Source organism: Vespula pensylvanica, chromosome 20, assembly GCF_014466175.1.
Source record: "Vespula pensylvanica isolate Volc-1 chromosome 20, ASM1446617v1, whole genome shotgun sequence".
Taxonomy (NCBI): Eukaryota; Metazoa; Arthropoda; class Insecta; order Hymenoptera; family Vespidae; genus Vespula; species Vespula pensylvanica.
This window is the reverse complement of record NC_057704.1, coordinates 1,495,133-1,522,299: the sequence shown is the minus strand read 5'-3', so window position 1 is coordinate 1,522,299 and position 27,167 is coordinate 1,495,133. Positions and strand designations below refer to the sequence as shown.

The following is a 27,167-nucleotide window of genomic DNA, read 5'->3' as shown; positions in this document are numbered from 1 at the left end:
TTATGTTCGAGATAAAATAATTTGTGCAATGTGCATCGACATGATAAAAAAGAGAGAGAAAGAAAGAGAGAGTCAGACTGAGAGAGAGAGAGAGAGAGAGAGAGAGAGAGAGAGAGAGAGAGAGAGAGAGAGAGAGAGAGAAAGAGAGAAGGAAAAAACAAATAAGAAAAGGACATAAAAAACAAAAAAAAAGAAAAGAAAAAGATCTCAATTCATACGAGAAAAAAAATCACGCATATGCATCGATGAAATATAAAAATAAATTAACTTAAGGAGATCTTTCAAAGGAAGTTGCGATTGGACGCGAAGATGTGGACGGAGCGCGGGAATTATGGACGGCATTTAAATTTAAGGTTGAATATCTCGGAACTTCGTTCATTAATGTCGCTTGCTCATAAGTAGGCGGTTGATCGTCCCACCTCGATGATTTTAAATATCTCCTTTCTTGTCGTCTTTTATCAAGAGCACGTAAAACGATGACCATAGGTCCGACTACGAGCATAGCAGCACCAACAGCGACCATAGCAATGGCGGCCGCAGCACCGCCACTATTCAAACGAGTACGTATTTTTTTTTCCTTTCCCGAATTATTAGACGTTGCAGTCGAACTTAACGTTTTAGAGGGATCAAGGACGGTACTATCGTAATCTTCGGTCTTATTCGACTGATATGACGAATTATAGACGTCACGTTGCGTGCTCGTTTCACTTGAATTAATCAAACCGTTCTCTTTTTCTCTTTCTTCTTTTTTCTCTTTTTCTCTTTCTTCTTTTTCCTCTTTTTCTTCTTCTTTTTCTTCTTGCCCGAGTACGTTCAATTTCTTTGTAATTGAATGCTCATCGTTAATATCTTCCATAATATTATTTTCAACGTTATTACGTTCATTCGAACGTCGATTCCAATATCTTTGTGACATATCGTTTTCCTTTTCCTGATATAATTTCAAATTGACGGTTAAATCTTTTTTATATTTCGTAATATCGTTAGAAATATCATCTTTATCCGCCGTTCTCTTCGTTTTATCATTTAAGTATCTGATCGTCGCATCGTTTCTTTCCTAAGAGAAAATTTGAAATCACGATATAATGTATAATTGATACATCGAAACAATATCCATTATTCTAATTGACTTTTACTTTTGAAATCTTGCTTTTGATAATATTTAAAAAAAAAAAAATTATGCATTTTATACGTGCAAATGAATGAATGAATGAACGAACGAATGAATGAATGAATAAACGAACGACGTCATACAAGATTACACGATATTAATACAATTATAATATTATACGTACTTACGTACGAGGTTTCATAAAAGTTTCATATAGGAATTTAATCTCGATTCGTAGCGTAGACATTTTTTCGAACGACATTAAACCGATATTAAAACGCAAATCTTGCGTATATTATATTTCGTCGTATTTTCCATTTCTTCGTGAAAAATACATACATAGATATTCTTTATATCGTCGTTATTACATGTACATATATATATGTGTTTATATATATATATATATATACACATATATATGAAAACAATGTACCTGCATATCGCCTTTTGTTTCTATCGTGGACTGACTTCGCAAGGAGGTTACGCCTTTTTGAAGAAGAACTATGCCAACTGAGATCCAAGCTGTGAACTGTAGAACGATCACTAGCTTCGAAGCATAGTTGTTCGATCTCGAATATAATGGCATTTTGATGTTTTCGAGAGCCGAAATAGTAACCAGTTTGCACCGTTGATTTCACTGTATGTAAGGACACAGAGAAAGGAACAAAGATATATACATATATTTATATATAAATATACATACACATACATACCTATACAGATTATATATCTATATATGTGCGTGTGTATGTGTATCTATACATTTATCAATTTAAAAAAATTTTGACATACCTTCTCTTTTGATGAGAGAAGGTAATACATGTGCAAATATATTTTTAAGCCAGCCCAAGTGATTATCGAGAACAACATCATGCAAATATTATTTTTTGTTTTGTTTTCATATATTATTTATTATATCATTAATTGTGCATTCTTGAAATTAAGCGTTTTGTGCCTTAGATACAAAATAAATTGTGTATTTACGATTAGTAAATTAACGTAATAGATTATATATGAGAAAATAATCGCGATAAATGCCTTCGTTTATTATTTATTATTATAACAGAAGAAATTCACGAGGATATAATACTTGTTAGAACTAAGTACGTACAAACAACAAAATAAATGGCTTTCTAAATTCTAATCAAATCAAGGACATTACATTCCGTTCCGCTATCGCTAATGGCGATATATACTTACATCGATCGAACGATTCAATCAAAACGGCGAACGTCGAATAATATCGTAGATGACTTAAAATCCCGGAATGAAATAAAATTGAACCATTCGTGTTGTTCGAGAAATCTTTTATAAAAATTCTTCGGACTCTTGTGTACATATGTATATATATATACATATACATACATACGTATACGTATATATATATATATATACACACACACACACCGAACGAATATGGAACTCTTCGACCGTTTAACAAAAGTATCTAAATAATAAATTAACGAGAAATATCGCGAGGCAAACCGTGAAACAATTTGTTTATCTACGTATTATCGAATTAACAATGACATATTAAACACTGATTATTATCTTTCTATAGCCTATACGATACTACAACCGTCACCGATATATTATATTCTCATTTCAATATATTAGTTACAATATTGACGTCGAAACTGACACAACATCGTCGTCGTCGTCGTTGTCGTCGTCGTCGTCGACGTCGTCGTGTCGTTGTCTTCGACGTCGACGACGACATCGTCATCGTTAACGACGCGTCGTCTCGCTACCGTTACTCTTTCTCTTATCGTTACGAGGCTCAACGTCAACATGATAAACGTGCAGAAAATGAAAAAAGAAAGAAAGAAAGAAAGAAAAAAAGAAAGAAAGAAAGAAAGAAAGAAAAAAGAACAGAAAAAAGGAATAAATCTTTGTACGATCTCATTATACGTCATACATTACGTACATATATACGTACTTACGTAGGTAGATAGATAGATAGAACATACATGAATACACACATACTTATATCGACATACATCCAACATACATACATACATACATACATGCATGCATATGTAACCGAATACGCGACGCACGATCAGATGTTCGCCCGTGAAATACATTGCCGAATACGTTGTGTAGTACGTAACGATCGCACGCAATACATTATTCGATTGGGTTAAACACGTATGACGTTGTTGATTGTTGGTTATTGTTGTTATCGTTGTTGTTGTTGTTGGTGTTGGTGGTGGTGTTGTAGTTATTGTAGTTTTGGTTGGTTGTTACAAAGGTGTTCTTTCTAAAGGTACGATATAAGAGAGAAAGAAAGAAATAAAGGAAATAAATAAATAGAATGGATATTATCCGTAATCACGAGGTTTCGCGACGACTACGGCGTGACCAACGTAAACGTTAAAGCAAATGTGATGCGACTGGGTATGAATCATTGGCCCTGGCTGTGCATGATTAAAAGAGACTCCCCACCGTCACCCCTCGCCATTACCGTGCCAGGCTCGCGGCAACGTTTTTGTCATCATCGTCATTCTCATCGCCATTATTATTATTATTATTATTATTTATTTAATCCAAACAAGTCGTAAACAATACCTGAATTCATTATTGTTAAACGAAATGTTGGACCTTGACAAGACATTTAGTTTTCAATTATATAATTTCTATTTATAAACGTAATAGTTTCTATCTCTCTCTTTCTCTTTTCTATCTATCTCTCTCTTTTTCTCTTTCTTTTTCTCCCATAAGCGATGAAATAAACCGGTTTCGAATCCATCGGTTTTCTGTCTTATCGTCCGAAGATGGATGACCTGTTTGGATATAAGATTTACATTTCTTTTTTCCTCTTTTGTTTTTTTCTTTTTTTTCTTTTTTTCGAATGCTACTCATTGTGTAAAATTATCATTCCGTTTATGCGAGTTATGCGATGACCGATTACGTTAACGTTACTTAATTTCTTTCCTCTTTTCTTTTTTCATGCTAGGAACGTAATTATTACAAAAGTAAGAAAAATTGATTAAATGAATTTTATTAGTATTACCTCGCTCGCTTTCGTTCGTTTTATGGTCTATTATCAATTTCTTTATCGTAATGAAATATTTGTATTTTCAGAACAATAAAAGTCAAAGCGATAGAGAAACTAAATAATGTAATCGTTTTTTTACTACATATATACATATATATTCTAAAGATAAGATATTAACGTTAAAAGATTTTTCTTTGAAACAATTGAAAACAATGTTAGGCTAGTTGACACACAATACACATACACATCACACATACTTTCTGTAATAACAACAATATGGTTCGACCAATCGCGTTGCTCGATTCGGCTGCCGTAACAGTACCGAAGTGAGAGTAACATCAACGGTCGAAAAATTCAAGATGTTGGAATTTTACTGTTACGGGTACTTACGGATAGCCAATCAGATTCCGAGGTTTTCTTCTGACGTCATAGTTCGGCGCGAATAAACGAAATCATCCATAAAATGTCGAATGACGCATATATTTATATTCGATCAAAGATTAGATCATATAATCGACAAACATTTATTTATTCCGTGACAATTGATAAACTTGATATCAAAATTTATTTACAAATAATATTTTCACAAGTATTACGAATAATTCACTCCTATTATCTATGCATATATATATATATATGTATGTATATGTATATATATATACCGCAGAAAATAGAATAAAGTACGCCGTGATAACGTTGTCCTAACGCAGCTTACGCGTCAAAGACGCATAAGTTTCTGACACGGTATTCTTGAATATAAATGTCTAGTAATCGCAATTGGGAATGTATACACGCTTTCCGTTGCATTGAATTACGTTTGGCAACGTTGGAAAATATATGTACTTCCTAAAAATATCGATTAAAAAAAAAAAAAAAAAAAAGGAAAAAGAAAAAGAAAAAAAAATGAGTAAATGTTATATGATATACATTAATTGAAATAACACTGTATCGTATTTAATTACAATTTTTTCATTAATTAACAATTTGTTAATCATTCGCTACATTACATTCAATATATTAATAATCAATGTTTTTTTTATACGAATATTGTTTCGTATTGCGAGTAGATAACATAGAAAAAAAAAAGGATGTGCAAAATATTACACCCGAGCAAAAAATACTGTTTATAATAGAATACATGAATTATCATTCAGAATAATTAAATGAAAAATTAATATTTTTGTTTATCTTAAAAGATTTCATATGTTCGTTGAATGAAATAAACAAAATTTTTAATGCAATAAATACCACAAAAAAAGGTTTTCGAAGTTTGACTTTTTTAATAAAGTTGAATAAAATTAAGTCGTATAACATTAAATAAATACCGACGTAATATATACTGTTAGAAAAACACACACACACATATATATATATATATTATACAGATATACAAATATACTAATGTCAGAAATAAAGAATAATCGATGCATTTATCATAACTACTAAATCGATTTAAAAAAAAAATTAGATGTTTTCTGCAATGATTGAGTTCTGATATTTTATATATAGTATAAATATATATATACCTTTATTTTTGCACCACACTTTTGTTTCAATTGTCATCACTGAAACATACGGATAGAAAAAATTCGTTGGGTCGTGTAAACAAAAAATAATATAAACATTGCACTTGAAACTGTACAAATAATACTGTTCTAGAGATATTCCAATGCGATCGTTTGTAACTTACCAAAATTTACGTATTTACGCAATTATATCACAAACGTAATCCCCAGGTTAAAATTACGACGAAGTTATCGTCCAATGGTCGCGAGTCTTTACGAAGATACGAAAGGACAACGTGAAATAACTCTCTGGGATTGGATGATGAGAGAGGGAGCCACTTAACGCACGAGTATTTATCGATTGACGAATCAGATGTCGTAGTTTAGATTCGCATGGCGGACCAAATAGCTATCGTCCAATAAGATGAACGCGATATTGCTGGTCCTATTTTTGGACAGGAACGCTGTAAAGCAGCGCCACACGAAGCTAGATAGATAGAGAGGGAGAAAGAGAGAGAGAGAGAGAGAGAGAGAGAGAGAGAGAGAGAGAAACAGAGATAGAGAGACAGACAGAGAGAGAGAGAGAGAGAGAACGAGCGCGCGCACATCGGCGGCGAGAGGAGGAAACGAAAGTCATAAAGACGCGTGTTGTGTGTTGGTTGCTTTTAACCCATGATCAAGGGGAATGAGTGCGAGGAGAAGAGAGAGAGCGCGATCGATTCTTGTGCTATTATCCAACGCTATCGTGTAGTGGAAACGGGGGCTCCAGTTATGCGATTTTTCGTGGATCTATTGAGGATCTGCGTGTAAAAGAACAAGAAAAAAAAAAAGAAAAGGAAGGAAGAAGGAAAAAGGGTGTATCTGGGGATCGCGATTCCTCCACGTAGAATTACGCGTTGCCGGGTGCCGTTACGTTACCGTTTAAGTCAAATATCAAGGGGGGACTCGTTTACGGTGGAAAGAAAAGGAAAGAAAGCGGAAGAAAGCGGTAAAGAAGAAAAAGAAAAAGAAGAAGGAACGACGGCTAAGACGACTACGCCGACTACTACGACAACGACGACAACTACGATTACGACGAGTACGACGAGTACGACGACTACGACGACTACGACGACGACGACGACGACGGCGGAAGAACGGAAGAACGGCCGGTCGAACGGCGGACAATCGGACGGGCGGAGGAAAGCGAGGAAGAGGGAAAAGGAAAGTAAAGAAGGGCTTGGCTACTGTTAGTTGATCGCTTACGAAGAGTATCGCCGACGGGGAAGCTATCCGCCGAACGGAAGGGACCCGAACGTTTTCGTTCATTCTCGTCTTTCTCGTTCCTTCGGTTCTTTTTTTCCTCTTTCTCTGTCTCTCTCTCTCTCTCTCTCTCTTACTCTCTCACACACACATTCTTTCTATCTCCTTTTCTTTATCTCTCTCTATATCTTTCTCTCTCTTCTCTCCCTCTCCCTTTCTCTCTCTCTCTCTCCTAAGGCGGTTTTCCAGCTAAAAAGGCACGTTTAAAGAGCTAAACGCTGTATCGACGAACTCTGGCTGCCGGCAGAATTCGGATATTATAATACTCCAACGACTTGGAACAGTATTTTTTATTTAATAGGTAAGCAAAACGTATGTATATATTTCTATTCTTCTTCCTTTTTTTCTTATACCACTTCTACCACTGCTGCTGCTACTACTATTATTACTACTACTACCACCACTACTACTACTTACTACACTACTACACACTATTACTACTACTGCTACTACTGCTACTACTACTACTACTACTACGACGACGTCACGACCCGCTGGCATACACAATCGAAGAGTTTTAACGGCTTACGGTGTTTCCTTCTTCGACCAGTGTTTTACGAGAAATTACGTAGTGTGACGAGTGAGGGGTGTGTCATGTCAAATCCGGTTCAGTACCGATCAACATCATTAGTGGTGTTCGTACCCATTTCCATCCCTTTCCCCTACCTTCCTCCTCCTCCTCCTCCTCCACCTCCTCCTCCTCCTCCTCCACCTCCTCCTCCTCCTTTTCCTCCTTCTTCCCCCTATTTTCTATCTATCCCATATTATATGCTCTTATTTGTTCGCATTTAATACCACAATTTGTTCTTTACTATGTCTTTCTTTCTCTCTTTCTTTCTCTCTCTCTCTCTCTCTCTCTCTTTCTCTCCTTCGATATCGTATTTCTTCTATACTCGTTCGTCGATCGACCAATGGCTAAATCTATTCGAGGTATCGTACCCCGAAAAAGAATAGAACAAGTAGAGAGAACAGAGCGTACGTCTTTTAAACAACGGCTATGCTTGTCTCTTATTCCTTTTAACGGTTGAAAGCGATACTGTATTCGTTGTTTTTCTTTTTTTTCCTTTTTTCTCGTTCTTCTTTTTTGTCTTCTTTCGTTTTTTTTTCTTTCTCCTTCTCCTTTTCCACGCTTTATCCGTTTTCCTGCCATTACACGAAGGGCATATCGGGTTGAGACGCGTCTCATCAACCCCCCTCCCTTCCCCTACTCCTACCACCACCATCACCACTACCACTACACTACCACTAACTACCACCAACTCACCATACCACCACCACCCACCCATCGTACGCACACTCGTTAAGTAGTTCTTCCCCCTCCTCTTCTCTTCTCTTCTCTTCCTCGATCGCGTTCAATCTTTCCAGCATCCATAAATGAACTCGCTTTTAATATGTAATTATGTTTCACGCTGTCCCAAAATTTTGTTATCACTTGTAAATAAATTAGTTCTTTTCAATGGACTGAACCGAACGTTCTATCGATGTCTACGTTGTTATTGTTTTTTTTTTCTCTTGGTTTTTCCCACTTTTTTGTTCTTGTTTTTCTTTTTATTTTCAATTTCTTTTAATTTTTCGTCCTTTTTTTTTCTTCTTCTTCTTTTACATGCGATCAAGCATACTTCAGTTTATACTTCAGCGTTCGTTCCTCTCCTTCCCTTCCTCCCTTCTTCCTCTTTTTCTCCCCACCCCTCCTCACCTCCCCCTCCAGAGAAATATGTATGTAGGACGCTTTAGAGAAAATAAGATAACGCGTCTTTAACCAAGCTTATAAATCTCTCGCTTATATTTCTATTATATTGTATTAAATTAAATACGAAAATATTCTTGGGCGATCGTATTTTATTAATGAATTAATTGATTGATAATATTAATATTAATAATAATAACGAACAATAATAATACTAATAATGATAATAATTTAATTTGTATCGAACGATTAAATTTTCACCTTTACATTTTCGTTTATATATTATTTCGACTAACAATCAGTGTCCCAAATTTCTTACGTGTTATCGTAATTAATATAAATTCTCGGCTATCACTCGAGAAATATCGCGAAGTGTTATTGTCGATAGACGACGATAAGATCGAATTGCATTATATCTAGCGGGCAGTGATTCGATTCTATTCGTCGTCGTTGTCGTCGTCGTCGTCATTATTATCGTTGTATAGCACGCTTAAAAATCTTTTAGCGTTTATAATATCGACGGTAAGAAATATAGTGACGTTAAATATTGTTTTGAAAGTTGAAGTATAATCTCGGTCATTGTCCGATATCCGTCTCTCTCTCTCTCTCTCTCTCCCTCTCTCTCTCTTACTCACTCACTCATTCACTCAGTGTCTGTCTATCTTTCTTTTTCTTTCTTTTTGTGGAATCAAATATATCGGAGAAAGCTAAGAAACTCTAATGTCACATGTGAAAGATCGTGTCTTTATAAATGTCGATTTAACGTTATATATATATGTGGTGTTGTGCGCGCGCGCATAGTGTGTGTATGTGCGTGCGGCAGAGTCAGTTATTGGCTCGTTGCAATCATTGAGAGGCCACGTCATGCGTGTAAAGCCGCATATCCAATATACAGGAACACGAGACGTGTCGTCATCGACTGTATTAGTACATATATATATATATATTCATACACACATACATCATGGATGTATATATCATTATGAAAGATTATGACAGTAAGATGATTTTAATTTTAGTACGTTCGAATAGATCGAATTTGTATAGAGATTTGTAGTGCACGTACGTACGTACGTACGTACATATATATATATATATATATATATATATATATATACATATATACATATATACATTTGTAATTCCGCCCACGAAAAAAAAAACAATAGATGATCTCGATCGCGTTCATGTTCCTCGTGTTGGGAGAATGACCATACATTGGATGCAGGAGTTTCATTAGTGAATAAATTCGTGAAAAAAGAAATATTCGTAGTTATTAATTATTGATAGAGAGATTGGGTGTGGGAGAGAAAAAAAGAGATATATCAAGACGTAGGTGTTTTAATTTAGACCACTTATTTTCCATATTACTGCGACAGTTATTTTACTGTTCAACTGTTCTCTCTCTCTCTCTCTCTCTCTCTCTCTCTTTCTCTCTTTCTCTCTTTCTCTCTCTCTTTCATAACCAATAAGATTTTCAAGGACGATAATGGTTAGGATCGAAAATAAATTCTTGACCGTATAACACATATATACACACACATTATAAAAAGTGTGTGTATATATATTTTCTACCGACAAAAATACATATATCTAAGATGTGTTTCGAGTCTAACGGAGCGTCCTACAACGATCGTCATTGGAACTCTGGGCGTGTCACGTTCGCACATACGTATCGTACAATACGTACGCATGAACGACGATGGTTTCTGTCTGCTTAATTAAATGATTCTGTGGGTGTACTTAGGCATCATGGACGATGTTAATTATCGAATGTTGCGAAAAAAAAAAAGAAAAGAAATAAAAAAAAAGAGAGACGGAAAGGACGACGCTCTCTATACAATATATGTACTATACTATCTACATACATTTTCTCTTTTTTTTTTTTATACACACACACACACACACACATATGTCACAACGTTATGTGATATTTATAATTATACAACAGTTCATGACAGTTTATATCTCCGTTCATCGTTATTATGGGTAGGTCAAAGCCATTTAACGTGTAACGTCATTATTATGTTAACATTATGCGATCTGATTCGAAGAAAAATAAAAAAGAAAAGAGGAAAGAAAAATATACAAAACAATCACCGTTAGAATGATTTCGAATAAAAGGGGGAAAAATCTAAGTCGAATAAGAGATCTCGTATCATGCCCACTCGTTATGCGCGTTAAACCGGAAATGACGCATCTCTGTAATTAGGCACGACATATATATATATATACATATTATATATATATATATATATACATAACATAGCTATTCGTCGCATTGCTACGTTCTTGCAAGAGACGAGAAATAGAAGATTTACCCATGTTCGAGATGAATTACGTGTTATGTTAATGTATGATATGCAGAGTTATGTATCTACGAAATTCGCGCGCAATTTCAAAGAAGAAAAGAAAAGAGAAAACAAATCACTCGATTTGAAAGTGAACGAACGTTTCGGAATCGTTTGTCTTTCTTTGCTTCGATTATGCTTTCCTTTTTTTTCTGTTTCTCTTTTTTTTTTCTTCTCGAGCAACACAGAATCGAGTAAGGATTAAAACGTTTAGTCATTAGGGTGATCTTCGAATTACAAATTATTTATAGTTCGGTGAATAGTAGAACGTGGTCTAATTCCGGTAGTCGTAACGCAATAGTCCTCGTTGATACACATAACCAATAGTGCTTCGCTTTATATCGATTTTTTTTTTATTTTTTTATTTATTTTTTTTCTTCGAAGAACGAGATCTTTGTAAGAAAAGTATTTTTTAAAATAAGATATCATCAGTCTCGTTTACGAACGGGACTCTAAACTTGGAATTCGATTTGACGCGGACGATTTTCTACGTTGTTGATTTTTCAAGATTTTTCTTTTCGTCACTTCTTTATTATTATTATTATTATTATTATTATTATTTAATTTTTACTTTCACCAGGTCGTAGCGGCGAGTAAAAAAAACAGAACAAAAGAAATGGCGGATACGAGTCAGCAGGAACTTTCAGAACCTCATACAAACGGGGCAATGGACGGGCTTACGGAGGAAGAAAAAAGCAAAATAAGGCCCGCGGACATTGATGCTGTGAGTAATATTTAACGCATTATCTCTTGTTTTCCCTTCTTCGTTTTCTCTTTTTCTTTTTCTTTTTTTTTTATCTATAAGATAGGGAATAGCCGGAAGAAATGTTTCAACGTGCAAACAATTGCGATCGATAATCTTTTTACGCGTAATTTTTCCATTATTCGTAGGATATGAGAGAAATGGAAAGGAGAAAGAGAGTCGAAATGATGATGAATTCGCGATTATTCAGGGAAGAATTGGAACGTATAATTGAGACGCAAATGAAAGACGGCGCTGGACCATCCGGTTTGTTACAACAGATCTCCGATATGATGGGTGCTCAAGGAGCACGTTTCAACGGAAATGTATTTAAAAGTAAGTGACTAACCTAAACGTCAGCCACTGTATAAATTTATAGTTTTTTCATTAATTTTTTTCTTTGATTCTTTACATCGGATTAAGTTACGTGATTATTTATAAATCTTAGATTCGAATTGCGTGGTGCCTATAAATGATATTCGCGGTGTCGAAAGCATGGGTTATGCCAAAGGTGAAAAATTGTTGCGTTGTAAACTCGCCGCCGTATTCAGATTACTCGATTTATACGGATGGACGCAAAATGTTGGTGGTCAAATGACGGCACGTTTGAATCAGGATCAAGAACATTTTTTGGTTAATCCTTATGGATTGCTCTATCATGAAATAACGGCTTCTAGTTTGATTAAGGTCGACATGCAGGGTTCCGTAGTGGAACAAGGAACAACAAATTTTGGTATACACATTACCGGATTTCAATTACATTCTACGATACATGCTGCTCGACCTGACATCAAATGCATCGTTCATATATCTACTCCGTCCGTTACTGCTGTAAGTAATCAAGAAAGAATACATTTATTTGGTCGATATAACTATTTGGATTGTTTTATCATTATTTTGTTTCCTCTTTATTCTTCTTCTTCTCATTATTCTCAGTTGTCCTTTCAAATTTTTCCTTTTATTAAATTCTGTTGTGGCTTTCTCACAGATTTCTTCCTTAAAATGTGGTTTACTGCCAATCGGACAAGAAAGTATAGTTATTGGTGAGGTTAGCACGCATCATTATGTTGGCGGAATGCTTGATCCGGAAGAAAGAGAGAAAATCACTAGAAACCTTGGCCCTATTAACAAAGTAATGCTTTTAACCAATCGTGGTGCGCTTTGTTGTGGTGAAACAGTGGAAGAAGCTTTTTACAATGTATACAACACCGTATTGGCCTGTGAAACGCAGTTGAAACTTATGCCAGCTGGTTTAGACAATTTAAATCTCATTTCGGAAGAATCGAAGAAAACGATCTTCGAAGCATCAAGAAAGCCTCCAATTCCTCAGCATACTTCAGCACCAGAATCTACAGTGATAACAGAGAAATTAGAAAAACGTTGGAGAATAGGTGGAACGGAATTTGAAGCGCTTATGAGAATGCTCGATAACGCTGTAAGTATATAATTTATTTCCTGATTGTTCAGTTTCATTCATAAAGAAAATGATTAATGTTACTTTTTTTTTCTTATCTTTTTTTTTCTGTAGGGTTTTCGTACAGGTTATATATATAGAAATCCACTTGTAAAAGGAGAGCCTCCAAAACCTCGAAACGACGTGGAGGTACCACCAGCAGTTTCATCTTTAGGATATTTGCTCGAAGAGGAAGAATTGTACAAGCAGGGGTAAGTACTCGACACAATTCAAAGTTATTATTACGAGTACAACGATTAAAAGATTTTTACTATAGTTAATTTCTTCAAATTCTAAGTTTTTATTTTAATTTATTGTATAGGCTTTGGAAAGGTGGTCGTAAAGGTACAGATAGGTCACGTTGGTTAAACTCACCGAATGTGTATCAAAAGGTGGAGATTTTGGAAACTGGTACTCCTGATCCGAAGAAGATTACAAAGGTAGAAGTTATTACTTTTGAGAATAAAAACGAGTAAGCACTTATAAATTAAATGAATATACCATTTAAATGCCATAGGCGCATATATATATATACACATATGTATATATATATATATGCATATATTACAAATGAATTCAACGCAGCTAAGGCCATCATTCCGATCGTTAAATGAAAATTTGTGTTCGCAGATTTTTGTAAAGATCATACATGTTATATATAATGTATCCGCGAGTTTTTAAATACACTGCGGAAGGTACGTAGGGAATAATACTCGCCAAATATTCCTAAATAGTTATAGAATAATTCACATCAACGATACTCCTCTTCTCCTTCATTTATCAAGTCGTATTAAATTTGTACGATCTATGTTATGGAATATCGTACAAAAATGTCAAACCTAAAATGTATTTCGAGTACATATTATATACAGTACATTTGACGAAGGAAGAAGTAGATTCCAAATTTTTTTTTTTTTTTCAAAATATACTTATGCATTCCATTCATGCATCGTCCCATTAAAACGATGATGCATTTAATGTTTCTAGCTTAGCTTTCATATATTATAATGCTCATCTTATATATCGCATAGTCCTTTTATGCTTTATACTGTTATAAAAGCAAAATGAAAATTATTCTAAGCAGTTGATGGATTAATATATAAAACAAATATCGTATCTCATATTAAATATATGTTAATGGATGTATCTTGTGAAATTTTATATCGTTATACATGGGAGATCAAATGAAATTGATCAATCCTTTGCATATATAATATTTAGATGACTTCAGAAGACATTGTCATGTTGTAGAATGATGCACCATCGTCTATTTCATTGTTTATAATGATATACATCGAATTGATATGTTGCAGAATATAACACAATAATAATCTAATACAGAATATAATAATTTATCCAAGTAACTAGTTGAAGTTCAGATTTATCATATATAATAATTTCTCTTTTTTGAAATAGGTTCCACTGCATTATCGAATCACGTTTTTACAATGTGTGCGATAAAAATTATAGTATTTATTAAAATTATCATATATGTAACTTGTGTGTACTTCGTTAAAAAGAATTACTTCAGTATATCTGATATAGAAAGGAGCACAAAGTAAATATTGTTATCAATGAATGCTGGATAGATGTGAAGTACATAATACTTTAATGATTATAAACATATGTAAGTGTATATATAATATACATATACATATAAAAAATATATATATATGTGTGTGTAGGATTGTGCGTCATTTTGTCTTCTGTAGCTTATTCATGATCGAATAAAGTTTAATCCGTTGTCTAACACGTCTCAACAATGTTTTAACTATTCGAAACATATATATATAAATTAGTCAAAATCAAAGAATGGTGCGTGTGCACGGGTGTGATGTACAATTGCAGATTGATGATCTATATTCATCAAAATTTATCAAAATAGATTGATAGTCATTTTTTCTTTTATGTTATTTGCACGTTATATTAGTATGCATTTCATTTCTTCTTCTCTTTTTTTTTTTCTCTCTTTTTTTCTTTTGTGATACATCATGTATGCTCTGTAGAAAGTAATAGAGTTCGTCGGATTGAAACCTGTATGAATGTGTGCCTGTTGGTCGGTCGTGTCAACGAATTCTCCATGACCTCGGTATACATCCACTGCATTTACAAAACCAGGTAAAATGACCCTTCAAACGTTTCATACAGTTGGCGTTTGATAACGATACTGTAATTTCAAAAAGTTATATACTAAACAAATTAACACGTTATTTGAAATTGTTTTCCTTTTTTTTTTTTTTTTTTTTTTTTAATAAATTTCTTATTCGAAAATATTAAAAAATGAGCGTCCAAAGAGAAAATAATATTTATTATATAGTTTAAAGAAAAATATGCAACGCAGGCACACATTACATGCAGTACTTTACTTTTTACTGCGCAACCGTATGTATCATTTATTGGTAAAATTAAAAAAGAAAATTATATTGGTAAAATATATGAAAAGGGGGTCAACTCTCTAATGCTCTGGTTTTGTGTGCAGTGGGTGTCCGATGGATCTCCGACCCATAGCAGTACTCCGGTGAAGATCGATGGTGCTCTCCAGTTTGTACCTAAAAACACTAATCCGAAAGAATTCAAACAAATACAACAGCAGGTAAGTGAATATATATTTTTATGCCATTTCACGAAATAATTCTATTAATACATAACTTCTTTTTGCAAATTATATACTTGTGCTTTAATATAATTAAGTTTATGAATTATTCAGAGATGTAACACTAATATAACGAAAGCACGCATGAATGTTTTCCTTTTATTAGATAAAAGACTATCGTAGAGCAGATAAAATATCGGCTGGACCACAATCGCACATATTGGAAGGTGTTACGTGGGAAGAAGCGAAAAAAATGCAGGTAGAAATTTTAACATACATACATATATATGTATATATATTAGCTCATTATCTTACCTGTATATCTATTTATCAACAATTTTTATATCAATGTCTTAATTATTTTCAAGGACGCTACGATCAGTGGTACCGGAGAGCAAGTCGTTCTCGTAGGAGCAGCCAGTAAAGGTATCATACAAAGAGGATTTCAACATAACGCAATGGTTTACAAAACACCTTACGCAAAGAATCCATTTGATGCCATTACGGATCAGGAATTAGATCAGTATAAGAAGGAGGTAGAGCGCAAGCAGAAGGGTGATCCTTGTAAGCGTTGAATATTTATTATAAAAATGTTTTCGTTTTACAACCGGGAAGAAAGTAATGTATAAAGAATTTTTTGTAATTAGATGACGAGTCACAGTCAGAATCGGAGGCATTGTCGTCATTCAACATCAGTCGTGCAACACACGAATCTAGCACTGCCAAGAGTCCGATTCAGTCACCGGTCTCTGTTACGTCTGAGACCGAGGAAGAGAGTAGAGACGGTAAGAGAAATATTCGATTAAATTTATTATTATTTATTGTTATTATTATTATTATTATTATTATCTTTTATACTTTTTTTTTCCCTTGTACGACACGCCTCCATCATATAAAAACAAGACCTATGTTTATTGCCAATTGTTGTTTGACGATTAAAAATTGTTTGACGATAAAAACATTAGTAACAGCGTTTTTTATTTTTTTATCTACAGAACCACGAGTTTTACGGATAGAAACGAAACAAGTGCCTGCGCCCAGTCAGCCAGAAGTCGTTCTAAGTGACGGTAAGTGTATTTGCAATAATTTACAAAAAATTTACAAAGAACTAATCGTTGTTATACCCTGCAAGAATGTTTTGGCTGTTTAGAAGATATGATATGAAACGCAAAGTAGTATTTAATGGTTTTAGAGTTTTTGGAATTGTCGCATGTTTATTATCCAATTGCATACCTTGTATGATTATACGTTTGGATCTTCTTTGATTACTCCCCATTAATAAGTATTTCTTGCAATAATAATAATAATAATAATAATAATAATAATAATAATAATAATAATAAGAATAAGAATAAGAAGAAAAAAGGAAAAAAGTATTCTCTATCGCATGTGAATATTTTTCCTGTCCTCCCCAATTTTGACGTATGCATGTAATCGTTTATTCTTGATACAGCATATGCGACTACAGAGTTCCTCAATGAAATGCGACGTGCTGCGATCGAAGCAGAAAGTGATATTAGCAGGCAAGGTAAGCGGTTCTTAGTTAAGGGAGGAGAGGTTGAAGGAGAAAAAAGTGTGTTGTATCAGGTAACGCATGATCGCACGTTTGCCTTTAACGTTACAAACGCACACACGCACGATTATAAACTATACATTTTTCCCTTGCATTAAATATTTATTATATTTTGCTTCTAACATGGTTAAGAGAAGGAATCTTTATGATCGCTAACGCTTGCACCGCATACATACATGCCGAAATTTCTTGTACAAATTTTATGCCCGCACTTATCATTATTTTTTTTTTGTTTTATTTTTTTTTTCTCTTTCGTAACAATTTAACATACACCGAAATATGTTACGATCTGCTAAATCATTTCTATATACTTATATTATTTTGTGATTTAGCGATCGTGCAATAAATTAATTTATTAATCTATATATATATATATATACACACACACACATATATAAATGTATATATACATATACACACACATGAAAACGAAAAATTTATACGTCGTGCTTGTTGTCATGCTTTTACTTCTTCCTTTTTATTTTTTATTTATTTATTTATTTATTATTTTTTTTATTTTTTTGACCATAGCGAGAGAATGATTTTTTAATACGAGGCGCACGATAATACGGAGTTGATCGAAAACATAGAGAAGAATCTCGAAAATGTTATTGTTTATTTTCAATGGGATTATAGAGGGAAAACAGGGATGATTGGGGTGGAAGGTGTGAGCGATCCGTGATCATAACGAGCTCACAGTCGTACTACTCTCGGAGCGAATAGATTTTGAACGTGGAAGAAAAGAAATCTGTTTTTTAGAAACTGAGGTTCGTTTGTCTTTGGACAATGTCATTTTACAGATTGTGCTCTATCAAGCGGTTGCGGCAGCGAATCCAGTACTAGCGTTCGTTCAGGCTGGCGATCTCCCGAGCTTCATGATAATCCGCATTTAAAGGTAGTTCGCAGTTCAGTCGTCGCCGAACGTATGAAACCCACCTTGATCGAACGTTCGTGGAACGCGACCTGGAAGCCGGTTAAGAAAGCTAACGACGAGAGCAATGGTAAACAAGTCGCAGATACTCGTAGCAACAATGAAACGCGATTATTGAAGAATTTTTTGACTCGTATTAAAGCGAGACGCGAGTTCTTCGATAATTATGAGAAGAGAATGCTGAACGGCGGCAACTGTGCGATTCAAGGAAAAGATGGGAACAAATTCGCTCGAGACAAATGTTCTGATAAATTTACTAACTACGATCGAAACGAGGATAAGAGACCTAGTGACGTGACTCAAGGATTACTTTCCAACGTAAATCATAACGACGAGACTACGGAAAATGATGCGGCAATAGAGAAAGTCGACGACGGAACGTTAACGAATTTGATAAACGAGAAAATATTTGAGTCTCCTGAATGTCTGGTGGATGATGTTCGGAAAGATTTAACTTGTCGCAAGAATGATAAAAAAGAGAAGAAGGATGTAAGTTACTTTAGCGAATGTAAATTTATTTGGGAAGATGATTGTCAATGTGTGACCTGTTTGTCGATTCCGAGGAAGAACAACGAGGGATCGTACGATCATAATCGTCGAGATAGTCTAGGTGATGTGATAAAATGTATAAACGACAAGATCTTGCCGTCTCGTGCTAGCTTGAACGCTTTGCCAGTGACGGACGCCTCGGTGAAGTATAATTTGGATTCGACGAACATGAGCTTGATCTATAGTTTGACACCGTCGAACGATGTATCGACGACTTTAGGTTGTGAGAATAACGACAACGTTGACAACGTCGTTAATAGGTCGTCGAACGAGAATGATGATCAAACGAATGAAACGACGAAACGAGCGAACGAATCAAATTCTATATCCGAATGTCCATCCATAGAAAATATTCATCAGGATGATTCCACCGATAATTCGTTCACCGATTACCACGAGAAATCCTCTAATAACGGATCGGATATATTAGAATTGCCGACGGGTACGATTCTAGAGTTGGAAGATTTTCTTGGTGCATCTTTTAGCGAGGAGATGAATACTAGCGTTAATCAAATAATAGCGGAACTCGATGTTAATCGAGCATACGTCGAGGCAACGAACATAGTGGACGAGGTTATAGAGGAGGCATCTCGTATTACATTTAACTTGAACGTATCATCGAAGAGTACGATTTCTACGGAATCAAATTTGATCGTTATCGACGAACTCGTACATCACGTGATCGATCAGCATGACACGGGAGATAAAGTTTTTGTTTCTACACCGAGGATCGATCATGACGAGAAGTATATCAATGGATCGACGATTTTACACGAGTCGAGTAACGACGTTATTGAAACAATTAAAAACGATAATATCGAGGAATGTTCGACGATAAAATCAATAGATCGAACAACCGATCCATCGATTATCGATAAAACGTTAACAACGTGTACTTGTCTGGAACGTCGTTCCTCAGGGAAATCGAACGGAAATGATGATAAAAAGTCTCATGGCAAAGACGGCATCGATGATAATATTCTCGAGAAAATAGAAAATATTTACGACGACGACGTGGACGAAAATCGTAACGTTCGATTAATAACGGAAAATCCTTCGGAAAAGAAGAAGATACCGTTGAACGACGAGATAGTTCTCGAATTTTGTTCTATAACCGATCGATCGAACAACGACGTTTTAACGTTAAATTTTCAAGTGAAGAGATCCGAGTCGGATGTAGAAAATAATTCATCGTTCAATGAAACGACGAAGATGTCGCGTAAACGTAAACACAGTGAGATCGAACGTACAAACGAAGAAGGAAACGTTAATGTTGATTGTCAAACGAATTTGGAAGTTTCAGATCACGATCGTCATCACCATCATCATCATCACCATCATCACCACCATCATCATCATCATCACCATAAGAACTTCGAAGATATCACGGTTAACATGGACGGGGTTACGAGTACGAAACAATATAGATCGAGCAACGGATGGATCGTAATCGACGATAAAATAACGACAGTCGATAATGAAAACGTAAACTCGAACGATGTTTCATTCGATGATTGCAGGAACGATCATCAGTGTCATGATTTATCACCAATAACGGAAGAGAATAGCAATGAATCGTTTAACGAGGAAACTACAAGCGTGCTCGTAGATACTTGTCTCGAATGTTGCGTCGATTGTTCATTGGAAAGTCGAGAAAACAGGACCGAGACAACAATAGCAACGAAAACAATAACAACGTCATTCGTTGAAAAGGATAGTATAAACGTCAGTGCCGGCGAGGAATCGATTAAATCGACGGATTATTATACTTGCAAGGACGATAGTAGCGAGTACAATACGTCTGGCAGACCATCATCATGTTCAAATCCATCGAATTTCAACGAGTCGGCCGATCGAGTATCCATTTCTTCAGACGCGACGTATATCATTTGTAATGATTTCGAGTCACCCTCAGAATCGCCAATCTATGTCGATTCTAAAAATCATTTTACATTCGTCAAGGATGACGACGTAGGACCTAACGACGTTCTCGAAACGACGGAAAATGTTAAACTGATGAACTCCAAGTCAATAGTTTTGTCTACGAAGAACGTCGTCGAAGAACTCGCCTGTCTCGACGAGATCATTAATCCGAAAACTGAAAATTTTCAAACGGATTCATTTTATTTCGGTAAAAACGACATTACTACGGGATCTCACATGCTTCCACGATACGAGGATTCTTCTTTGTACAGATTGGTATCAGGGATGAAACTGAATAGTATCAATTCTTTGATCGAATCCACCCAAGACGATCGTTCCTTCGTTTCGGAGCAATGAGATTTACTTGTGATTTATTTTTCAAATTCTTATTTTTTTTTTCTTTTTTATTATTTTTTTTTTCTTTTTCTTTCGTTCGCACGACCACAACTATTTTTCTGATTGACGTTTCGCTTTACTTTTATCATCGCTTATCTTCACTTTCTTATTTTTATCTATAAATGTAATATTCTTTTCTTTTCACGAGGAGAATAATGACAGATTAGATATATAGTTTAATACACGGAATGATAAGATACAGATAAGGCAACGTAAGTTAAGGAAAAAAATCAATTTGTTTATTCACGTTTTCTATTTTTTTTTCTTTTGTTTGTTCTTTTTTTTGTTTTTGTTTTTTTGATACTTCATTACGAATGAGTACGGAGCTCATTTTTTTTCTTTTTTTTTTTTTTATGTTTTTCTATCGCACAAATGAACGTGCTAATGATTTTTCTTTTCTATTTCTCCTTCTTCTTCTACTTTTTTTTTATTATTACTCTTTTTTATTATTTTTTATTTTATTTTATTTTATTTTTTTTTTTTTTTCATTATGTTAATGTAGGATCGTAGGTCAAATATATTAATGTACATAGATACATTTACTTAATACGGAGACGCTTTATGCGTTCCTGTTTTTATGATAAGAATAATAAACGTTTACGTTGTGTCTTAAACATTTACATTGATGAGCAATTTTGCAAGAGTACTTCTTTTTCTGTTTCTAGTCCCTTCTAACGAATTCGTATGGTAATTGTTATAACTCAAGATGGACGAATAAGTTCTACGGTTTGCATGTTTCGTACGATTATCCTTTTGCATATTGACCCGTTGCACGCTTAAAAGGATCATTTGTCGCCCCCGATTTAATTCGTTTTATTGTCGAATTTTCAGAGATACTCTGGGGAAAAAAAAGAAAAAAAAAATGAAAATAATAATCTTGATTTTGCGTTGAAATAATGGCACCGTTCTGAAACTCTCAAGTACGAAGGGTTAATATAATATTTTACATAAAGTTTTCTTGGTTTTTAAATAAAACATGATATATATATAAAACATGATATATATATATATATATATATATATACACTTCTCAAAATTTACTGCAGATATTCATATATGTTCATATATTTATATAATTTTTTTTTAATATCTGTAATAAATTTTATATATATTTATTATTATAAATTGTATATATATGTAAAAACGTATTCCTTAGTCCCTGGTATATCATTTAATAATCACGAACGCACGGATAATTAATCTCCCTAATTTCTTTCGACATTATACTGCTTGTTTTTGATCGATGATTATACGTATCTCATTAAAATGTTCTACCAACGCTTTAATCGAAACGTACGTGCCATCTTGCCTTTTGCACGATCTTTGGTGAATCTACTCGAACGAAAAGAGAGAATGTGTGTGTGAGAGAGAGAGAGAGAGAGAGAGAGAGAGAGAGAGAGAGAGAGAGAGAGAGAGAGAGAGAGAGAGAAAGAAAGGAAAGGGAGAGGGAATGAAAAAGGTTAAGGGTTACAACACAATTCACTGTAACGAGCTATATGATCACAATCACCTAAAAAACATCAATCACAATAACGCTATCCTGCATTTGTAAGGTAAGTTGCGATTATATCGGTACGCTTATTTATCCAATGGCTAACATTTTATTAATATTAATTATTAATATAATCTTAATCCTCGGAGATACACAATTGAAAAATCCTTTTACATTTGAAATTGTTCCATCATATATGTTTGATCTGACAAAAGATTTTTGTAAAAAGAAAAAAAAATAGAAAAGAAGTCTTAAAAGAAGATTATCGATTATCCGAGAATTAATATTTCAATTTAATTCGTGCGATCGTTTTGTGTTTTTTTTTTTTTCTTTTTTTCTTTTTAATCGATCGACGAGAGCTATATGAATGTTCGTTAAAATAAAATAACTTTTGTGTTTCAGGAGAAAATACCGTAAACGGCGATCACTCGGACGCCCATCACAGTACATTTTCTCAAAGTAGCAAGGAGGTTCGTTAAAACATTCATTCCTTTTATTTATTTTTTTTCTCTTTTCTTTTTTTCTTTCTTTCTTTCTTTTTTTTTCTCTAAAATTTCTTCTCTCTGTCTTACTCTCTCTAAATGTGATAACTAATACACGTGTCCATGTTTAACGTTTAATAATGTTTAATAATGTGAGAAGCATCTATGGTGTTTGGCTTCTCGTTAATTTTTTTTTTCTCAGAGCTTTTCGAACTTTCCATAACAATTCATTTCTTATTTATTCATTGTCATGATGTTCACAATTGATAACATGTACATGTCGTGTCTTCATCGTTTGTTTTTTTCTTCTTTTTTTTTTTTTCTTCTTTTTCTTTCTTAATGTCTAAAAACGCATACATACATTTATATGCATAATTTTACTTTCATGCCTGTTCCATTCCCAGTCTCTACTATATTCATCGTGGCTCCTGTGGTCATATCATATAAATCATACGGCACATTACATCCAATACAAAAAATACAAAACAAAAAACAAATTAAAAAAATGAAAAAAAGAAAACAAAAACAACAAAGAACTACATAAATTACAAATGCTTGCAAGCGCATCGACGTACGTAGGATCTGCGACTTTAGACAGCCGTATAAATAATTAAAAAAAAAAAAAAAAAAAAAATAACACCACGCAATTGGAATTTCTACTCGAGAACGCGGTATATAAGAAAGCCATAGTTAAATGGGCAACCCTAGCTGTGCTTGTTTTTACAAAGCTCGAAGCTTCGACATAGATGTTCCTCTTTCGTTCTATTTTCTATATATATCCTTTCTTTTTATTTGTTTTCTTGTTTCCATTCTTTCATTCAAATCGCCATTTCATTGCCTATACAATAGTGCTAATATGCATGACTCGAATGCAATCGAAGGAGAAAGGTTTAGGATCTCCAAGGACTCTCTTTTTATTTATTCGAAATTTAAATAATGGCTCGAAGTTTCATCGTTCTAAAAATATTTGATATGGATATAATTTTATAAAAATTATGGAAGCATACGTAGTGTATTTTTTTTTTTATTTTTATTTTTTTTTTTTTTAAGCGAGCCATTCAAAATTTTTCAATCGTGACAGATCGATCAAAACGAATAATCAAATCGATCGTAACGAGATTCACTGAGGGATCCTAAAACCATATCGACGACGTTGCGCATGTGCATGCGGAAAGGTTTATGGTTACGGTTGGGACCTTCCGTGTTAAGGGTTCCATGTCGCAGGACGTGAGCGTTAGCGAGGAATCGCCGAAGAAGGAGAAAAAGAAGAAGAAGGGCCTTAGGACGCCGTCGTTTCTTAAGAAGAAAAAGGAAAAGAAGAAGTCGGTCGAGGCGTAGGTAGCCATAACGAAGGTTCGTATTTTGAGCATAATATTTTCAACTTTATTTATTTTATAGAACCGTAATCATTTTTTTTTTTCATATCCGATTTAATCAATCTTTTTTCGAATTTTCGTGAATCGTGTAATCAATGTTCGAACAAAAATTTCAATTCGCTTATATTCCAAATCATAGCACGACAAGGACGTTTCTTTCTCTGTCGTATTAAATTGTCGCGTTAATATATTTCTTCCGTAAAAAAAAAAAAAAAGAAAGAAAGAAAGAATATTTTGTGAATTACGGAAAAAAAGAGAAGGTCAGTTTCGGAGCAGCGACGGCAATTGATAAATTTTTTTATACGTTTCAAAAATATGTATAATTATCATTGTATTGTTTCCTATCTTTATAAATAGTTTTGATTTAATTCTTAAATTATTTCCATTGAGAAAAAGAAACAAGAACGAGTGATGTAATAAACATTGTTTAAAAAATATATTATTCAAGATAAAAATTTGAATATCATTGCTATCGTTGATCTGAAAAACACGATTGAAATAGAATATTTATCAAATAATTTCCAGATTACAAATTGCAGCAGCCTTATCTCTCTTGTTCATTGAACGACAACGTATTATTATGAATAAACTGTTATATAAGTGTGAAATAAGTGTTGTGTAAAAGTCGCGAAGATTAATGTTCCTTTTTTTAAATTATTAGCGATCGTAATGAAATTAAAAAAAAAAAAAGAACGAGAGAAAGAAAAGAGTTTCAAATGTGTTTTAGAAAAGTGTTGGGATGTGTGCTGAAACAGGTGAGATTTAGAGTGCGGGATTGCAGCATCGCTCTTAGAATTAGTCGAGCTATTGCTAGTTGCATTTGCAGTCTTTGCATTATTAGGCAAAAACATATCGCATCATCTTCACTGTTTTTAGGCCAGTAAAAACGAATCATCGCGACTTGGAAAATATAGTAGTACAGTTGTCATCGTAATACATAGCGTCGCGTAAAACTGAACGTCGAGTAGTGATTAAAAAAAAAAAAAAAGAAAAGAAAGAAAAGAAAAAAGAAAAAGAAAAATGACAAAAATCTTTATATGTCCCATATAAAAATTCTTTCTATTTCCCTTTTTGTGATTAAATTACTTTTTTTGCGAATTAAATCTCGTTAAAATTTTTATTTTTTTTTTTTTTTCTTTTATCTTACAGACACTGCCACGAAGAAAAACTTACCGTTAATACGAAGAAGCGAACACGAATTTTTTTCCGAGCGAAGCACGAAATGTTGTAAATCAATAGGAAGGAGTATGGAAACCCGAAGGCAGGACGACCAATAATATAAATGATCAGAGGCCGAGAGAGAGAGAGGGAGAGAGAGAGAGAGAGAGAGAGAGAGAGAGAGAGAGAGAGAGAGAGAGAGAGAACGATACATATACGTTGGAATGAAAAAAGAAATGAAAAGAAAAAAAAAAAATAGAAAAAAATCAAAGCGGCCGAACAATAAATCACAGCATCTTTCCAGGATACAAGACTGCCATCGCATTGCATCTACGATAAGGAATCTATAATAGTACCGTTGTGTGTGTGTGTGTGACATTTTTACGTTTTTAATTTTTTAAGCATCGCACACCAGTGTATTCTATTAGCTAATACTTGATTCCGTCTCTCCCCCATTCCCTTCTTGATATAACATATATAAATAGTACATCCTTAAAGGCCATTTCGAAGGTGCATTAAACAGGGATCAGAAAGATTTTTTCTTACAAAACAAAAAAAAAAGAACGAACAGAGAGAGAGAGAGAGAGAGAGAGAGAGAGAGAGAGAGAGAGAGAGAGAGAGAGAGAGAGAGAGAAAGAAAAGAAAAGAGAAAAGTTTATTCAAAAAAAAAAAAAAATAAAGGATAACAAAATCGCACGTGTACGCGTCCGCAGAAAAAGGGAGGGGAGAGGATGGTAAGACGGTAACAAATATCTCCTTTCTTCGTCGCCACGAATCAAATTAATATTTTTCTTTTCCCCCCGTAGTATTTTATTTCATTTTATTTTATTTTATTTTATTTTATTTTATTTTATTTTATTTTATTTTTTTTTCTTACGTTTGCCCATGCAAAACGAGCTTGTACCTTTAACCTGTTAACCGATGACGACGATCATAACTCGTCAGAAATTTTTTTTTAACTATAGTACATAATACATACAAAAAAAAAACAAGAAATAATAACGATAATTATAATAATAATAAATATAAATAAATATATATCATTCGTTATTTTTCTAATTTTCTTTTTTCTTTTTTCGTTTTTTTTTTCACTTTTCATTAATCGCATCTACATTGATAATCATTTTTATGTTTTATTATGTATTGGACGAATTTAAAAGAAAGATCCCTTTAATCGATATCATTATATTTTAATCGAGTAAAAAGTTATATCGTGTATATATAATTTACACGTTTTTATTTACAATCTTTGACAAATTTTACGATTAACAGGTTAAAGGAGTCACTATCGTATATATACACATATATATATATATATACATATACATAGAATCATATTACGAAAGTATGTTTCGTAAAAGTCGTGTAATTTTTTCTTTTCTTTATCGTATCGGACTTCTCTTATCGACGACCAATACGACGTAACAATACATTTTCGCCAAAGACGGCCCTAGTCATATTCTTTACTCGTCTTTGTCGAAGACACTAATGACAGCTTGTGCCGATCTTTGCGCTTTCGAATTCTCGGCCCGAGCATCTACT

General features: G+C 33.9%; 2 protein-coding genes across 17 annotated transcripts; one reads left to right on the top strand and one right to left on the bottom strand.

Moving 5' to 3' along the window:
• Positions 1–145: 145 nt before the first annotated feature.
• Positions 146–7,584, bottom strand: LOC122636131 (DNA ligase 1-like). 9 transcript variants are annotated; one of them, XM_043827072.1, is made up of 4 exons: positions 5,803–5,932; positions 5,639–5,677; positions 1,545–1,748; positions 146–1,057 (listed from the first exon to the last, which is right to left on the bottom strand). In XM_043827072.1, the coding sequence occupies exons 3-4, from the start codon at positions 1,695–1,697 to the stop codon at positions 269–271; spliced, it is 942 nt and encodes a 313-aa protein (XP_043683007.1). In that variant the 5' UTR covers positions 1,698–1,748; positions 5,639–5,677; positions 5,803–5,932; the 3' UTR covers positions 146–268. The 9 variants fall into 9 exon arrangements, with proteins under 9 accessions (XP_043683007.1, XP_043683003.1, XP_043683008.1 ...); XM_043827068.1 differs by lacking the exons at positions 5,639–5,677; positions 5,803–5,932 and adding exons at positions 1,904–1,908; positions 2,312–2,522; XM_043827073.1 differs by lacking the exons at positions 5,639–5,677; positions 5,803–5,932 and adding an exon at positions 7,449–7,584.
• LOC122636129 (protein hu-li tai shao) lies at positions 6,846–26,249 on the top strand. 8 transcript variants are annotated; one of them, XM_043827058.1, is made up of 16 exons: positions 6,846–7,220; positions 11,538–11,681; positions 11,849–12,035; positions 12,148–12,530; positions 12,688–13,134; positions 13,228–13,364; positions 13,475–13,592; positions 15,632–15,745; positions 15,912–16,004; positions 16,114–16,309; positions 16,393–16,530; positions 16,741–16,812; positions 17,199–17,273; positions 23,012–23,079; positions 24,316–24,444; positions 25,617–26,249. In XM_043827058.1, exons 2-15 carry the CDS (start codon positions 11,574–11,576, stop codon positions 24,427–24,429), a joined length of 2,250 nt encoding a protein of 749 aa, XP_043682993.1. In that variant the 5' UTR covers positions 6,846–7,220; positions 11,538–11,573; the 3' UTR covers positions 24,430–24,444; positions 25,617–26,249. The 8 variants fall into 8 exon arrangements, with proteins under 8 accessions (XP_043682993.1, XP_043682991.1, XP_043682995.1 ...); XM_043827056.1 differs by having other exon boundaries at positions 24,301–24,444; XM_043827060.1 differs by lacking the exon at positions 17,199–17,273.
• The last annotated feature ends 918 nt before the right edge of the window (positions 26,250–27,167 follow it).

Coding starts and splice junctions, on each gene's coding strand:
- LOC122636131 (XM_043827073.1), bottom strand. CDS start 1,697: ATGCCATTATATTCGAGATCGAACAACTATGCTTCGAAGCTAGTGATC. Junction 1,058..1,544: donor AAACAAAAGGCGATATGCAG/GTACATTGTTTT, acceptor ATTTTCTCTTAG/GAAAGAAACGATGCGACGAT.
- LOC122636129 (XM_043827055.1), top strand. CDS start 11,574: ATGGCGGATACGAGTCAGCAGGAACTTTCAGAACCTCATACAAACGGG. Junction 12,036..12,147: donor CAACGGAAATGTATTTAAAA/GTAAGTGACTAA, acceptor TATAAATCTTAG/ATTCGAATTGCGTGGTGCCT. Junction 16,813..17,198: donor AGAAGTCGTTCTAAGTGACG/GTAAGTGTATTT, acceptor TTCTTGATACAG/CATATGCGACTACAGAGTTC.